At 39.2% G+C, this 18,774-nt stretch overlaps 1 protein-coding gene and 1 non-coding gene across 2 annotated transcripts in view; both read right to left on the bottom strand.

Annotated features, from left to right (window-relative positions):
- Positions 1 to 1,027: 1,027 nt before the first annotated feature.
- Positions 1,028 to 1,134, bottom strand: LOC128044112 (U6 spliceosomal RNA). The gene has a single exon (XR_008199081.1). It is a non-coding gene; the product is annotated as a U6 spliceosomal RNA (small nuclear RNA).
- A 9,021-nt stretch (positions 1,135 to 10,155) lies between these two features.
- CCDC141 (coiled-coil domain containing 141) overlaps positions 10,156 to 18,774 on the bottom strand; it is a 225,827-nt gene continuing 217,208 nt past the window's right edge. Inside the window, exons 23-24 of the mRNA XM_052635681.1 lie at positions 12,902 to 13,749; positions 10,156 to 10,748 (exon numbers count right to left, since the gene is read on the bottom strand). Coding sequence (XP_052491641.1) covers positions 10,481 to 10,748; positions 12,902 to 13,749 — 1,116 coding nt within the window. The 3' untranslated portion in view covers positions 10,156 to 10,480. The remainder of the gene's footprint in view (positions 10,749 to 12,901; positions 13,750 to 18,774) is intronic.

Genomic DNA, 18,774 nt, shown 5'->3' with positions numbered 1-18,774 from the left:
ATCCCTGGGTTGGGAAGATCCCCGTAGAAGGAAAAGGCAGCCCACTCCAGTATTCTTGCCTGGAAAATCCCATGGACAGAGAAGCATGGTAGGCTATAGTCCATGGGTCCTTAGTAGACAAAAAAAATGCACATAAATATATGTCTGTATTATACAACCATTAAAATAAGAAATGCCTATTTTAACTCTTGGTCATCAGTTCCTCATGGCACTGGTTCCACTAACAAGAGGTATTTTCCTAATCTGATTATATCATACCTCATCTGGGAATTTACATATTACCTAATTCATATGGATAAGAACCCATACCAAGACTCTTGAAAAGGTTTTTATTAATTCACAATGACATTAGTGACACGTGACACACTGAGCTACAAAACTGTGATTAAGCCAGCTAAAAATTTCTTATATTTAGAGAAAGCATATATTTTCCTAATTATGAAGTTCTCTGTGAGGTGGTACCATCCTGCTAGCCTACTGAATTTTTACCTAGGATGGTTTAGAGTCAGAGCCCAGAAGAATGGGACTCATGTGTCAGGAAAACCAGCCCATAGCCTTAGACTGTTGTCATGATGGGCACATGTACATTCTGTGATGCCTGGGTCATTGGTCATGATTTGTGATCCATTTTTAACTTTAATAGTAAATCAGTGTGTGCAATTACGTAATATGCTGCCATAGATTTGAACAAAAACTGAGTGGTTTGCTTGCATATCCATTTACAAGTCCTGAGTAGACACACAACAGTGCTTCACTGTTTTTAATATGATTAGATTTATAAAGAATTTGATAAAATACAGTTTAACACTTGGCCATTGTGGTACATCAGTACATTTTCTTTTAAATGATAAGGTATAATACCAATTGTATTTTTTAAAATTTATTTGTTTTAATTGGATGCTAATTATTTTGCAATATTGTAGTGGTTTTTGCCGTACATTGACATGAATCCTCCATGGGTGTGACATGTATCCCCCATCCTAAATCCCTCTCCCACCTCGCTCCCCATCCCACCTCTCAGGGTCATAAAAATATGGAACGCTTCACGAATTTGAGTGTCATCCTTGCGCAGGGGCCATGCTAATCTTCTCTGTATTGTAACAATTTTAGTATATGTGCTGCCGAAGCGAGCACCCAATTGCATTTTTAGACAAGTGATATATATGACCGAAAATTACCTTCCAGAACATAGAGATGAAGAAAGTACTTATAGTTACCATTGAGAAAATACAAAATGATTAGTTGCGTTGAAGTTTCTAGTTAGATGTAGGTGCCAAAGTAGTCAATTGTATTCCATCTTTTTATTAATTGACCAAGATGTGGCATTATGAAACTGATTACTTTTTAAAGTATAATATAATGGCTGACATATTTTATCTCCAAATTCTATCAAGAATTCTTCGACACATGCTATCATGAGTCCAGGCATGAACGATACATTCACTCTTGCGGTGCAGCAGAGTACCAACTGATACATCAACCACTCTGGGATTTGATGTCAGAGGGTAAAAGGAATGCTTTTGTTCTAATATTAGTATGTTATTGTTGGAGAAAGCTCAGCTCTACAACACTATGATTACAATGTCTATTTTTCTTTCTCTGATAATGACAATGGCAGAAAATGATAAAGTTTGATATATGGTCCACATCAAATATTCCCTTGTTCTATTGATCACTGCCTACTTCAAATAATTTACCTCTCTCCAAAGCCCCCAAAGTAATGCAGGAAGCTGCAAGAAAAATAAAGTGTGAGATGTTGCAACTAGATTTTGAGTATCCATGATGTCTGTAATTAATTTCTGGAAAAGAGACCAGTTCAGATTGCCCACATTTTGTCTTGATCTCTAAAGATGCCCGATTCAATGTGATTCATTTCTTGTTAATTCCTTGCCTTTCTTCTGGATACCACTGGTGCAGGCCTTCCGCACAATGGTTTTGGTGAACTTGCTATATTCATTTAATATTTATTCAAAATCATGTTTTCTATAAACAAAAACATATTATTTCTTCTTTTCCAATCTACAGAACTTTTATTTCCTTTTCTTGTCTTATGTACTAGGTAGGACTTCCAGGATAATGTTGGATGAGAGTTGTGAGAGAGGACGTTCTTATCTTCTTCCCAGGGTGGGGGGAAGTGGAGGAGTTTCTCACCATTAAATATGATGCTAGTTAGATGTTTTTTGTAGATGTTCTTTATCAAGTTGATGAAACTTCTTCTGTTACTAGTTTTCTTAAGAGTTTTTAAAAAATTATCATACACATGTATTAAATTTTCTCCAGTGTTATTCCTGAAGCAATTGATATAATCATATGATTTTTCTTTTCTTGCCTGTAGATGTGGTGGATTATACTGATTGATTTTTGAGTATTGGATCAGCTTTGTATATCTGGGGAAAAAATCCCATTGTACGTGAAAGTCTATTCGTTCACTGTTGGATTCAATTTGTTGGTATTGTGTTGAGAATTTTTGTGTTTATGTTTATGAGGAATATTGGTTTGTAGCTTTATGTTAAAACATTGGTCTGGTTTTAGTACACTGTGGTGTATCTAGGGGACAGTGTTCATTTAGAGGATGAATAGTTACTGGTTGACTGAAATATACCAAGGCGATCCCCAGATCAAGAAGAGAACTGAGGCTTTCCATCACAACCTGGGAGTGCGTATTGGAAACGCTAGTTATGTCTATTAGTGAGTATTCCCAGAGAAAAACTTGAATGGATTTTTCTAAGACATTTTGTATTGGTTTCCTGGGGTTGCTGTAACAAAGAACAGTCGGGGGCCCTCGGTAGCTGCTGATGCACAGCAGGTAACCTCTTGCTGATAAAGGAAGGTCCCAAGGTACAATGCTATTTTACATAAGGGATTCAGCATTTGGTATCTGTGGAAGAAAGAGGTGTCCTGGAACCAATCCCCAAGTATACTGAAGGAGGACAATACCACAAACTGGATGCCTTAAAAACAACAGAAATTTATTCTTTCTCAGTTCTGAAGGCTAGAAGTTCAAAATGAAGGCATTGGGAGGATCGGGCTCTCTCTGAAGGCTCTAGGGAAGAACTTCTCATTGCTCCTCCCCTTCAGGTGGGGCCCACCTCTGGTGTAGGGCTTGCCGCAGCTGCACCACAGCAACCAGCTTCTGTCACCACTCGCCACCATTTTCCACGTGGCTCCTCTGTCTCTCGTCTGCCATGGCCTTTTTGAGAGCATTAGTTGTGGACTGAGCGCTCACCCTGACACTACCGCCAATACAGTTACTCTAGTCCAGTAACTAAAAACGTCATGCAGACACATTTCATCGGGGCCTCTAACTTCCTCTCAAGGAGGTCCCCACATGAATTTCCTAAATCCCCAGGAAATTCATCCTGAGAGAGAGGATGAAATCCAAAGCTTACTCAGTTTTCCCATCCTGATGTTTGGTTTCTTCTCCCCTCTGGTCCTCTAATTCCCCACACTTAGTGACAGCAGATAAGGTTTTTATATACCCCATTTCCTCACAAGAATGTGTTGAGTTGTTTTTTTTTTTTCTTTTGGTGGCGGAAACATTCTTATTTAATCTGATAACCCAGACCAGGATGTGATGAGAAATTCTACTACTCCTTTAAAATGAACAGAAATGAATAAATGCACGTTTAAGAGGCATCTTCGAGAGCTGCATTAACTTGCATCAGAAGTAGGCCTTTGAGGGTCAGCATGGCAATGGCTGCTAGAAAAGACCCTTTGGAGCAGATGGGCATTTAGCTTTCTGATCCTGCCAGGTACCTTGTTTCCTACTTTGCAATTCCAGCTGCCCTGCTTGCCAACAGCCTGTGTGTATGGAGATCTGCATAATATTTGTTACAAAGAAAGGTAGCCTTCTGCCTTTATTAGAATAATAAGAGTTACAGATTATTTGCCATTGGATAAGTTTCCTTTTTATTTTATCTTTTGAATTTTTATCTTCAAAAAATTTCATTATATTTTAATGCTAATATAAGAAAATACCATTTTGTAATTGTTTGAATCAATAATGTTTTTGGAAAATAACAGTTGTTGAATGACAAAGGGAAAAGGTTGTTTCATTAGCCAGTTCTGGAGCTATTATTTTACAAGTATTGATATTTAAGTGGGTTCTAAATGGGAAAAGAGCCATAGCAGGAATCCATCAGAATTCAAACTGAAAACTTCCAATTACGTACTTATTGTTTTAGTTTAAAAAAAATTCATCAAATTTTCCAGCTATACCTATGTTTAAAATATGTTTTAATTTCACCAGATTTTTTTTGTGCTAATTGGAAATATATGCACACAAACATCTATGTCTATACAATTTTTTCTGTTCCCTTGTCCTTTGAGGAGGATAGGGTATTAATTTTATGGCATTAAAAAAGAGAATCCAAAAAATTGGATTTACCAAGTCCTGGCTTAAACAAATGAAATTTCTATTGAACAGAAGGTAGAGCTATCCGGCCAAACACTCAAACTCCAGAATCAAAGACTTGGTCATCTGGAAGAGTGTCATGCATCCAACTTCCACCCCCAATGCTTGGGTGGTTCGTTGTTATATAAACTCTCACCCACACAGGGAATAGTGGTGTGGAGATTCTTGGGGAAAAGCCAAATTCAGCAGCTTTGTGCTTTCCATATTGAGGCTGAATTCATACACAGCTGATAACATTCAAATCTCATCTCATGAGAAGAGAGTGGAGAAAATGAATTGCTGTTGCTTTGAGCAGGACACTGTTTCATTTAGGGAATGCAAATCTTTTGGCTCTTTGATGCAGCTCAAGATTCTGCTTATTATAAATGGAAAGCAGTCTGTCATGCTCTGGCATTTGCACTGACACACACAATATCAGAGTGTACTAGGAGGAGATATTTCATTTTGTTTCAGCTAACTTATTTCATGGACACACTTAAAATACTGTGCCTACCACAGGAATGTCAAAAGCCTCAGACGGCAATTTCTAGGAAGGAATGGTCATGAATAAAAATAAATATCGTGGAACAAGATGCAGTATTTTTTCCTTCCTTCATTTGGAATTCAAATAATCTAAATGTTTGCATTTGGCTTTTTTTTTAAGATTTACATTTATGAATGAAATGTCAGTTTTAAATTAGATCTGTTCACAATCAGATTATTGAGCCCCAGCCACAATAAAATACTGATAATTTGGGCAGTGTAACTGTTAAGATGTACCTAAATCCTGGTTTTGGCAATTTGGACTTAGTCACTGTGAGGTGAGACACCCACTTCTCCACTTAACACCTAATGATGATTTACACCTGATTATATCTGCTTTGGGCTTCCCTAGTGGCTCAGAGGGAAGGCAATGGCATCCCACTCCAGTACTCCTGCCTGGAAAATCTCATGGACGGAGGAGCCTGGAAGGCTGCAGTCCATGGGGTCGCTGAGGGTTGGACACAACTGAGCGACTTCACTTTCACTTTTCACTTTCATGCATTGGAGAAGGAAATGGCAACCCACTCCAGTGTTCTTGCCTGGAGAATCCCAGGGACAGGGGAGCCTGGTGGGCTGCTGTCTATGGGGTCGCACAGAGTCGGACATGACTGAAGCAACTTAGCAGCAGCAGCAGTGGCTCAGAGGGTGAAGTGTCTACCTGCAATGTGAGAGAACTGGGTTCAATCCCCAGGTCGGGATCATGCTCTGAAAAATGAAATGGCATCCCACTCCAGTACTCTTGCCTGGAAAATTCCATGGACTGAGAAGCCTGCCTGGCCAAAGGCCATTGGAAAACAAAGCATTGCCAGCAAAGGTCCATCTAGTCAAAGCTAGATGTTTTTCCAGTGGTCATGTATGTATATGAGAGTTGGACTACAGAGAAACTGAGCATTGAAGAATTGATGCTTTTGAACTGTGGTGCTGGAGAAGACTCTTGAGAGTCTCTTGGACTGCAAGGAGATCCAACCAGTCCATCCTGAAAGAAATCAGTCCTGAGTATTCATTGGAAGGACTGATGCTGAAGCTGAAACTCCAATACTTTGGCTACCTGATGTGAAGAACTGACTCATTGGAAGGGACCCTGATTCTGGGAAAGAATGAAAGCAGGAGAAGGGGATGACAGAGGATGAGATGGTTGGCTGGCATCACCAACTCGATGGACATGAGTTTGAGTAAGCTCCAGGAGTTGGTGATGGACAGGGAAGCCTGGCATTGTTGCAGTCCATGGGGTCACAAGGAGTCAGACATGACTGAGCGACTGAACTGACTGATACCTACTTTAAAATGCTGGGAAAATGATCCTGGATTTTATCTCCTCAACATTATTTTGACTACTAGAGCCATCAGAGATTTTTAAGTTTAAAGTTTCAATTTGGGTGTAGTCCAGATGATCTGAAGCTGTGCTGTGCTTAGTTGCTGTCATGTCCAACTCTTTGCAACCCCATGGACAATGGCCCACCAGACTCCTCTGTCCATGGAAATCTCCAGGCAAGAGTATTGGAGTGGGTTGCCATGCCCTCCTTGAAGGGATCTTCCCAACCCAGGGATAGAGCCCAAGTCTCCACATTGCAGGCGGATTCTTCACTGTCTGAACCACCAGAGAAGCCCAAGAATACTGGAGTGGGTAAGTATCCCTTCTCCAGGGCATCTTCCCGACCCAGGAATCAAACCCGAGTCTCCTGCATTGCAGGCAGATTCTCTACCAGCTGAGCTACCAGGAAAGCCCGATGATCTGAAGGGTTCTCTCTTAAGTTTCATAGGTTAGGTGAGAGTGTTTTATGTATACTTCACAGTTAGAATCTGATTCTAAGTGGTTGATTTCCATAACAGGAAATAATAATCAGGCAAACAAATAACATCTTTGTGTTTTTACATTCTCCCATCCATCTCTCCAAAAGAAAAAGGAAAAAACAAGCTAGGCTTATCATTTTTTTAACCTCTGAGAACAATTTAAAAAATATCGAGTGTGACTATGCCTTAGGTGCTGAGAACATGATGATGAACGGGGCTGTCACAGATCCTGCTGATAAGCATCTCTCACTCTAGCCAGGAGACAGATGCTCACGCATGCAATTCCGATGCAGCTGCTAAGGGACATGACAAGGGCAGCTTGGATGATGGCAGGGCACATGGCAGGAGCATCTGTACTGGACTTGATGGGTCAGAAGGCTTCCTGGGGAGGTTGTGTCTCAAAAGAACCTGGAAGGATAAGCAGGAATTAAGCCCCATGAAGCTGGGTGGACCACAGTAAGGCAGCTCTGGGAAGGAGGAGCGAAGAGAAGAGCGTGACAGGACACAACTTGAAGTTAGGTAGCACTTTGTGTTGATCAGAAGGGATGGAACAGAGGCTAGGAATGGAAACATAGGTTCTGAAGGGCTTTGTGTGACACTGGAAGAAATGTAAACTTGGATGAAGTGGTTAGGGAGTTCTTGCAATAATTTATTTTAAGCCTGTGTCTTGGTTTTAAGTGATGGTTAGCATTATTGAATGAATCAGCTAAATGTTCCTGCTTCTTTCTCCAAGTGTTTTAGATATTATAGAATATGCAAAGATTCAAATATGAGGATTCCTATGGTAAATGTGTCCTGGAATTGAATGTAAAAAAAAAAACAAAACACCTTTACCATCAGATGTTTATACATCCTTTTGTTAGGAAATAAAAACAGGAAAAAATGATTTTGCCTTATCAGAAGCTCAAAACACATTTTGCATTGCATTCCTTCAAGGTATCAAGTATAGGTTCTTTAAAATTTTTTTGGTCATTTTCATTTTCTTATTGAAAAGTGTCTTGATATTGCTAACTGTCCAGAATTTAGAAGTAAATAGGTATAAATCATATATATATATATATCTCTCAAAATAGAAAGATTATGTCCATTTCCTAAGCTTTTCTCAACTTTTAACCAATAATTTTGGTTCACACTTTCATAAGGGGAATTTTTCATCAAGACAAAAATTTTAACCAAAAGAATAATCACACTTAAGTATTTGAAATTAAAATATAGCCTGAAGAATAACTGAACAGCAAGCTATTCTTCACTGCTGTGGGGATTACTAGGTACTGAGTAACCCGGAAAAATACGTAGGTAGGTAAGCGGGTAGATAGATAAATATTAATAAATAGATGGATGGATGAATAGATAATAGATAAAAAGATAGACACACAGCTACTGGAACTATAACAAGACTATCAGCATAATGCTCTATTTTAACAGTTGAGCTCTATGTATATATGTATAAAAATATGTGAGATATATATATATATAAAGCTTATATATAGATAGATACACCTTGTGTTTGATAGATAAATCAAATATATCAGGGACTTCATATGCCTTATTTGGTCATGCACCATAGCTAGATATATATCCCATTCTGCTCCTCAAAGGATAAGCAATCACTAGCACGCAACAGGTAAAGCAAACCAGTGATTCCCAGGCCCTTACAACCTCAAACCAAAATTTCAACCAAGCTGGCATCAATTAGTTTTTCTGGGTCTGTCTGATGTAAAAATGTTATTAAACTTTTGTTTGATTTTCTCCTATTAAAAAAATTCAACCAAACTGACAAAATGGGATGGGAGATCCCACTAAATTAACAAGATAGGGATAGAGTAAGATAAGAATTTATTACCTGGGTCTGCCAGCCCTCTTTGGACATAAGTAGGTTTTACTCTCTAGCTTCAAATGAGAATAGCAATTGGGCAAGATATTCACAACACTTGAAACTGGACAAGAAGGATCCATAGGTGAGTTAAGAGACTATGAATTCCCTGGGATTCTGCATATATGTTTAATAGGTTTCTGTCAAAATTTTCAAGAAAATTAAGGGATTAAATTTTTAAATTAAACTGAATACACAGCACAAGAAAATATATGCCACACATATATTTTTACTTAGCCACACATTTCACATCTTCAGATAACATCCAGTAACTTTTTAATATCAACTTGAATATATTAAATTTAAATATTTTTATTTGCAGACAGTCTTTACAGCAACATAATTAATTCCTCCCATCTATCAAACATGTATAATGAATATTCTTTCAACTATAGATTTTACCCTAACATGATAAGACTACATTTAAAATCTAAAAACAAATGCTTCTCCTATACATGCTTATTTTTTTTAATGAACTAAAATGATGATCCTTTCTTCTGAATAATATGTTTCAGAAAGGCACAGAACATTCTTCAGTATTACAGGGATAATTATAAGAAAAGGAAAGACTTCATCTTATATCATCCTATTATATACTTTTTCTCTCTGAGATAATACTAAATATATCCCCCTGAGTTTAATTTCAAATCTTTGAAAAAAAGTCTTAAGAAATTAGAAAGGATTTAAGTTTCAATTCAGAAAACATCATTTTCCTACAAGGAAACAGTTCAAAATCACATACTAACTCCACTCTTCTAATTTTTAATATTCTAAAGAAACAAATATCTGAAGGAGAAATAGTGGGCAGGAGGCAGTGGGATGACAAATTACATGAGAGAATGTTATTATCCTTGGCCTTCATAGAGTACTTGCCATTTCCCAGATCTTTACAAGACATGAAATTAAAACCATCAGTTGCCCAAGAGGTAGACTATGAACCCATCTCCAAATGGGAAAATGAGCACTGTGATGCCTTACCACTCTGCTGCTGCTAAGTCACTTCAGTCGTGTCCAGCTCTGTGCGACCCCATAGACGGCAGCCCCCCAGGCTCCCCGGCTTACCACTCTAATGGCTATAAAAATGGTTAGCAGCAGGACAAGACTAGAAGCAGGAGGAGCTGGTTACAACTGTATACACATGGCTGCCCGAAACACGTCAGTGGAAGGACAGGGGTACTGCTGGTCCACCTCTGCAGCTATGCTCCACCTTGCTCTGTGACACACACAGCTGATGGAAGTTTCTGTCTCCATTTAAAGCTGACGGCACATCTATTCTCCAAAGTCAAACCCATGAGAGCAATATGGGGAATGGCTGTGTGCAGTGCCATCCTCAGACTCAGGAATGTAGGCTACGTTGAAACTACATAGAACATATTTCAAGAAATGGGATCAAAACAGGAAAAGCAAAATTGAAAGACATCTTGTGCAATAATGAAAGTAACAATTTTAGTTCAACGTTTCTACTCTTATTCTACAAAGAGATGTTTATGCGTACAATTAAAAACAGATTATGAAACAACTGGATTTGAAATAAAACTCACATCTGCACGTCTATGTAAGCCTTGGTTTGCATGCTCTTAAATTAGGAGGGAATAAAGATAGTATAATTTGACTGGGATTTATATTGAACACATCTCTTTCTAGAATTCAAAGATGTATCCTGATTCACTGCTAATGATTTACCAAGCTCTTCAAATACATTAAAACACTAAAGAAATTTTGATTATTTCACAGAGCTGTGGCATTAGCCAAAAAAGCAATATGGCTAGACTGGAAGTACACTTGGTGGGGGATGCTAAATGGGAGATGCAGGAAAATAAACAGCTGTATTGTTGTCCTTTAGGCTCATGGGAAAGACATCCATGGGTGCCAACCCTGCATTACTGTGTGAGTAGCCAGTACATAAGGGACACAGTAACATAGATGACACACAGCACGATCCAGTTTATCCTCGTGATGAGCGGCTTGCAGTTACCTGTCACGTGGAGGATGACACTGGAAGAGAGAGTGCCGCTAGGGTTTTGGGCCCGCGCCACATAGAGGCCTGCATCTGCCTCGCATGCCTTCGGAATGAAGACCAAGTGTCTCGTCTCCTTGTGTAAAACCTGCAAATGCCCATCTGCAGACAGTTTCTGGCCCTTCTTGTACCTGAAGCAGAGAGTCAATTTTTGAAGTCAGGATCATGGTTGATTTGCATCATTTCCAAGTTCTAATAAACACTGCCATTGGGCCCATTGCTACTGCAATATTTTCTAGCATTAGCAGGAACTCTGCAGCAACCACAAACCCAGTGGAGCTGTTTATCTTTCAAGCAGTGGTTGGCAACTGGTGGCCAAGGAAGTACTTGATGGACTCAGACTGTGTTTTTTAAACACTGAATTTTTTGACATTTAATTAGAACACTGCATATGAAAATTCAGATATCCAACTCCTCTTTACAAAACCAGGCCATCTGGTCACACTGGGCCACCATTTTCTCATGGCAACAATTACCCCAAGAGGGATATGGCACCTTCTATTTGACCTGTGTCCTTTCAGCTGCTATGAAACAGCAGCTTGTGACTTCTTAGAGTCTACTGAAGCAAGACTCTTTCTTCCCCATCAAACTCATCCTGCAAGATCCCTGGAGAATACCAATATGCCACTTTAGAAGAAGGTACAGATATAGCACTTGCTAGTAAGATGAGCTCATGTAATTTTTGTGAATTAATTTCATTAGAAGAAAATGATTTCTAATTATAAAGGACATTCATGCAATTGGATTGTTACTGTTAATGACACATTTCTAAAAGTTTCTTATGAATATGAGCACTTAGCTGCAGCATTATATAAAGCAAATAATTTGTTTATTTTGCACACTCTAGATTCTTGCTTATTTATTTTTCCCCATGTTGTTCCATCCAACTAGTGGTGACAAACCTGAATCACTTTCTATTCCCAGTGCCTGAGTGATGATTTTGCATTTTTCTGAGTGTCCTAAGACTGATTCCCTGATAGCTTGCCAGTTGTTAACTGAGAAAAATTGTTGTAAATTCAAGGGCAAGATATTTTTTTCACAATATCACAGTAGTTCTTCAACAATAAATGCTAACCAAGCCATCTTTTGTGTGGACAAAAACAAGAAACACTTCACACAACATTTTTTTTTTTGAGTGAAACTAATATTTAATAATGAATTAAATAATGATATTAAATAATGAATTTACTGATATTAAATTCATAAATATGAAATTTCTGATCTGTAAAAAACATGCAATTATAAGGACAACAGAATAAGACAAAGAGCATAAATGGCTACACTGTAATCCAAGTGCAATTTCATTTAATAATCTGAGAGACCAACATTTTTTCATAAATTATTTAGCTAACTGATCCACACTTCAAGTACCATCAATGGGCAAACACAGTAATTGAAACTGTTATTGTCTACTGAACATTATGATAAACAAATGCTATTTTACTTAGTTTATAAGTATAAACTTGTGCTCATGTTTTAGTAACTTTGTCCTCAAAGAAATATATTTAAGGTTGAAAAGTTTCTAAATGTTGAAAAGTTTCTAAATGTTTAAAAGTAACCCACATGTTAAGGAAGTTAGAACTGCTTTTATAACAACAATGATTTAAAACCTGTGTTCTGTGTTGTACTTTTATTAAAATAAATAGGCTAAAAATAATGATGTCTCTAGAGTAAAACCACATTGTTCACAGCTCAGTCGTTATGCCACCTTTCAAAAAGGGGTTTATTGCCTATCATAGAAGCAACTATGAAGGGAATATTTTTATTCCATCTTCAACACTGAAGAAATTTATAAAAAGAAATCTTAGTGAAATAAATGATGTTAATAAAGTAGCATGTGTGACTCTTGCGAGAGGGAAAAGATGAAGCAGGTAAATGACAGAAAAGGGAAATACCCAAAAGCTTTTTTTTTCACCAAATGCAGGTTATTAAACCAAGAAAATTTCATGCTTGTGTAGAAATAAACAGTAGGAAAGAAGTTCAAGCCCAATCTTTAGAAATGTGGAATGTCAAACCGATACCAAAAAATGGCGCAACTAAGTTGCAGTGCTTTTGGACTTGGTTAAACTACTATTTTATATGGTTATTTTTTAGGGGTGTTAGCCATGTGGCTACTAAAATGAGAGTTGGGGGTTTGATGTGAGATTGAAACATGCACAGCTGCAGTGATGTAGAACATTAACCAGCTTCCCCTAGGCTTTAAAGTTAGTGCACACAGAATGATTTGCTCAGAGAAGAGATTCAGTTCGTTTCTGTTTATGGCTTGTCATTATAGGCTACCCACCATGTCAGCGTAGGCTCTGGAAATCCTGTTACTTCGACTTCCAAAGTCACTGGAGAACCTTCCATGACAGTTACGTTAGACAGGAGCCTGGAGAAATTAGGGGCCTGGCCAGCTAGGCTGACCATGCTGGTCTTAGCTGCCGTACTTATCATCTCTTCTCGGGGAACCATTTGCCTCTGCCAGGCCTGGCTGGGCCCTGGGTGAAACCTGAGGCCTGAGAATGCATCCTGGGAAGCATGCAGCCTATTTCGGGTTTTAGTGACGTTATTATCAGCATGCATTTTCTCTGGTGTTTCTAGCAAATGCCCCTGAGCCTGAGGGTGCTGTTGCGAAGCTCTGTCATGCACTTCACTGCACATGCTCTCTGGAAGTTGAGCACTGATTTTGTGGAAGGCAGTACTCTTTTCCAGAAATCCTTGGGATGTTAATGGGGGCTCAGGTTGGACCTGGGGGGAAGGCTTCTCAAAATGACTTGAAAACGTTTCTCTCTTATTGCAAGCATCAGCAAAAGCAGCAGGTGGAGGAAAGCCAGATTCTGGGGCCTCTCCTGGACCGCTGGCCCCCATCTGCATCTGGTGGCCGCTTAGGTGATGGCGGGGGAACGGGCTGACATGCGCCTCCAGCTCCATGTCAGACGGAGCGAGGAGAGAATCAGGGCTTCCTGGGACTGGAGGCAGGGAGATGTCATCGGGTGAAACACACTCATATTCTTCTCCTGAAAGCACGTCCACAGGCAGAAGCAGGCCTTGGGCACTCTCTCTGCTGGGGACCAGCTGCTTCACGCCCTGTGGAAGCTGACCCTTTCGTGCTCCATTGACGGCCAAGGTGGCTGCTGGCTGGGCCTGCTCCTTCAAAATGGAAAAGCCAAAGTTTCGAGTTAATGTTGACAAAGCCAGCTTGAGAAACAACTTGAGAAGACCTGCAGTGAGTGACAGCTGGGGGCCCTGGCCCCAGCTGCACAGAACCTGAAACCATTTGTCCACTGAACCTGAGTGTAGACGGTCCCATGACTAAGGAATGGGTAAACTGACCTGCAGCCACTAAGTGAGAGGTGACAGGTCTTGCGAAATAGAGGAGAGAAAGCCCTGGTTCTCATCTCTCATGATGGGGTGGGACTGGATCCATGTTTCTCAAATCATGGTCTGAGGAGTCTTCTCCCACTAGCAAATTCTGCTTTGGTTTACTTGTCTGTCTGCACTTCATAGAACGTGGTTCCTAAACATCAGAGGCTTCTTTTTAGGTGATCCTCACATCCTCCAAGAATAACCCTGCTTTTTTCTCAGGAAAGCCACCCATTTTTTAAAAAATTATTTAAAAAAAACTATTTTTAAAAAATTAATATTTACCATTTTAACCATTTTTAAGTGTACAGTTCAGTGGCATTAGGGACATTCATGTTGTCATGCAAACATCTCCATTATCCATCTCCAGAACCTTTTCCTCTTTACAAATTGAAATTCTGTAGCAATAAAACACTAACCTCCCATTCTTCCCTTCTTAGCCCCTTCTATTTCCTGTCTCTATGAATTTGACAACTGTAGATAACTCATATAGACACAGCCATTTTTTAATGACTGGTTTATTTTCTAAAAGACCCTTAGTTTTATTCTTACAATGAAAAATATCTACTGAGCACCTATTATATTCTGGCTTCTGTACTAGACATGGGAGAGATAAATGGTGAGTAAAACTAGGTAGAATCCTTCCCTCTTGGAGATGCCAGCCTAGTGGGGAAGTAGATACAAAGGGAACAATCACACATTGCGGCCTTTTGCTGGAGAACGCCCCAAGACACAGTGGAGGGACGCTTGCCCCTTGTCTTTCTGCCCCATGTGGAACATAGGCCATGCTAGGAGACTGAGAAAGCAGTGATCCATTTCACTTACTCTATTCTAGGATTTCTCTCCACTTATCCATGTCCATCTCTGGTTTGATGAGAGGTTCAAATATTCTTTCTGGCATGGACTCAAAAGAATATTGAAGCTGAAAGAGATCTAATCTATCCCAACCTGCTTGTTCTATATCCACTTCTTTCTTTGCCTTTCCAAAGCATTTGGGGTGCATTTTCACTTAATTTAACAGTTACTGGGTTTTGTCCTGTTATTACCACTTGCACACGAGAAAGCTGTGTTTTGTTCTGAGTTTGAGTTCTTCATTTTAGCCCATAGTTCTACTCCTGACATATACAAGTGATTTTTGAGAAATAAATGTTTTCAGGTTGAAGATTAAAAGCAAAACAATGTGCCTTCTACTATTCTACAGATATGACTTATCTTCAGAGAAAGCATAAACCCAGTGGAGAAAAATTGGTTTCCTTCAGCCATTTAGTAGAAATTTAAATCCTGAGTCTAAAGCCAGAAGCTCTTAAAAGCTTTTCTCTTAAAAAAAAAAATTACTAGTGGGATAAAATATTTGTAAACAATATGACAAACCAAATCTCATACAACTAAGCAACAAATAAAATATGGGCAAAGGATAAATAGATATTTCTCCAAAGAAGACATACAGATGGCCAACAGGCACAGGAAAAGATGTTCAACATCGATAATTATTAGAGAAATGCAAATGAAAACTACAAAGAGTTATCACCTTCCACTAGTCAGAATGGCCACTGTTAAGAAATCTATAAAAAATAAATGCTGGAGAGGATGTGGAGAAAAGGGAGTTCTCCTACACTGTTGGTGGGAATGTAAGGTGGTGCAGCTACTGTGGAAAACAGGATGGAGGTACCTCAGGAAACTAAAGATAGAATTACCATATCATTCAGCAATCCCATTCCTCGGCATATATTCAGACAAAACTCTAATTTAAAAAGGTGCACACACCCCTATGTACACAGCAGCACTAGTCACAATAGCAAAGACATGGAAATAGCAAAGAGCTGGAAACAACCTAAGTGTCCATCAACAGAGGAGTGGATAAAGATGTGGTACGTACGTACACAACAGAAGAGTAATCAGCTATTAAAAAAGAGAGAGAGAGTGAAATAATGCCATCCGAAACAACACGGATGGACCTAGGAACTTTGCCATACTAAGTGAAATAAATCAGAAACAGAAAGACAAATACCATGCAGTATCACTTGTATGTGGAATCTAAAATATGGCAGAAATGAAACAGAAAGAGACTCACAGACATAGAGAACAGACTTGTGGTTTCCATGGTAGGGGGAAGTTAGGGGAGAGATGGATTGGGAGGGGGTTTATCAGATGTAAGCTATTACGGAGAACCAATAGACAGTAAGGTACTACTGTATATGGGAAACGATATTCCCTATCCTATGATAAACCATAATGGAAATAATACATGTATATATATGTATAACTGAATCACTTTGTTGTGCAGCAGAAATTAACACAGCATTGTAAATCAACTCTACTTCAATTAAAAAGTTACTAAATAAACACATATTTCATAGGGAGTGTCCCTCCTTCTTTTGGTTTTCCCACCACAGCTTTGCTCTTTCTTTCCACCTCTTCCTGAAAGTGGAGTGCTTATTTTCCTTTTCACAGTGACTTTGATCCAAAAATAGTCTAAGAATCTCCTGTATGCCATTCTGAGAGCCCCTGTTTGAATATTTTTCCCTGAAACAGAGCTTTCCTGTAAAAGAATTTGATACTTTATTCATGTTAAGAATAACTTCATGGGATAGCAAGCACATTTGTTAATCTGAGGGTCATGCAGAGGGCGGGCAACTTCTCACTGACTTCTTTTGGGCAGCCTATGCAACAGGCTGAGGAGAAAAATTTGGGTAAAACTCCAGGCTAATCCCCCTACTCCATACTCCCCCTAGGAAGGAACTGACTTATGCAGCTGTGGGTTTGGAAGAAGAGGCTAGGCATGGTCAGCTCTGTCTCTCTGAGGCTCTCTCTTTTGGATCTGCCTTCCACCAAGTGGGTGCATCCACATTGGTTCTAAGGTTTGAAAACCTCTGCATGGGAAGCCTGTGTTCTTCAGCTGTGCACCCAAGTGACTGGGAAGCCAAGTCTGTCGCATCACAGATGAAATTTTGGGAAACCCACTAGGAACGTCCCACCCATGACTTCCAATCCACCTTAACTGATTACTAATTCCTGACTCAAGTGTCTCACTTTCAGATGGTGATAGACTCAAGAAGGGAATCCAAGGAGATATATATATATTTACTCCCTATAATTCCTGAAGTAGAAAAATACTTTCCATTAAAAATAACAATACCATTTCTACTGACAATAAGAGAGAGTTCTCTCAAATCTTTTTCCAGAACCATTTCAAATAATTAATGTTAGCCCCCAAATATGCTTATTTCTGGGACTTATTTCCTTTCCAGGTAGAAAGTAATGGGTGGAATCATCATTTCTTTGATCTATATGCTATGTTTTTATGAAAGGGACTTTACTAGTTCTTCTTTTGTTTTTATGAGAATCATACAGGACTATTGATTTGCAATTTTGATTCTCAAAATTCTCCAAGCTAGGCTTCAACATTATGTGAACTGAAAACTTCATGTTCAAGCTGGATTTAGAAAAGTCAGAGAAACCAGAGATCAAATTTCCAACATCTACTGGATCATAGAAAATGCAAGAGAATTCCAGAAAAAAATCTACTTCTGCTTCATTGGCTACATGAAAGCTTTTGACTGTGTAGATCACAACAAACTGCGGAAAATTCTTAAAGAGATAGGAATACCAGACTATCTTACTTGCCTTCTGAAAAACCTGCATGCAGGTCAAGAAGCAACAGTTAGAACTGGACATGGAAGAACAGACCGGTTCCAGACTGGGAAAGGAGTATGTCAAGGCTGTATATTGTCACACCACTTATTTAACTTATATACATCATGCGAAATGCCAGTATGGATGAATCACAAGCTGAAATCAAGACTGCAGGGAGAAATATCAATAACCTCAGATATGCAGATGATACCATCCTTACGGCAGAAAGTGAAGAGGAACTAAAGAGCCTCTTGATGAACGTGAAAGAGGAGAGTGAAAAACCTGGCTTAAAACTCAACATTCAAAAAACTAAGATCATGGCATCTGGTCACATCACTTCATCACAAATAGATGGGGAAACAATGGAAACAGTGACAGACTATTTTCTTGGGCTCCAGAATCACTGCAGATGGTGACTGCAGCCATGAAATTAAAAGATGCTTGCTCCTTGGGAGAAAAGCTGTGATAAGCCTAGACAGTGTATTAAGAAGCAGAGACATTACTTTGCCAACAATGGTCTGCATAGTCAAAACTATGGTTTTTCCAGTGGTATGTATGGATGTGGGAGTTGGACCATAAAGATGGTTGAATGCCAAAGAATTGATGCTTTTGAACTGCGGTGTTGGAGAAGACTTCTTGAGAGTTCCTTGGACTGCAAGGAGATCAAACCAGTCAATTCTAAAGGAAAACAATCCTGAATATTCATTGGAAGGACTGATGCTGAAGCTTAAGCTCCAATACTTTGGCCACCTGATGCAAAGAATTAATTCACTGGAAAAGACCCTGATATTAGGAAAGATTGAAGGCAGGAGGAGAAGGGGACCACAGAGGATGAGATGGTTGGATGGAATCACCGACACAATGGACGTGAGTTTGAGCAACCTCTGGGAGTTGGTGATCGATAGAGAAGCCTGGTATGCTGCAGTCCATGGGGTTATGAAGAGTCTGACATGACTGAGTGATTAAACTGAACCGAACTATTGATAAAAGTGTTAAACACTGCAGAGTTTAATACAAAGCTAGTTGTCTCCCCAGGGCAAGGCAAACTGTCTTCCAGGTTGATACTGATGAAATACTTAACACTCTTGGACACAACTATAACCTTACTGAATGCCCGTCCAGTTCACATTTCTCCACTTAAGAGAGTTATTGTGAATGTGCTAATTAAATGACTTCCTG

Source organism: Budorcas taxicolor, chromosome 2 (assembly GCF_023091745.1).
Source record: "Budorcas taxicolor isolate Tak-1 chromosome 2, Takin1.1, whole genome shotgun sequence".
NCBI classification, from domain to species: Eukaryota; Metazoa; Chordata; class Mammalia; order Artiodactyla; family Bovidae; genus Budorcas; species Budorcas taxicolor.
Note: the sequence above shows the minus strand (reverse complement) of the source record. Positions and strands in the feature narration are given on the sequence as shown.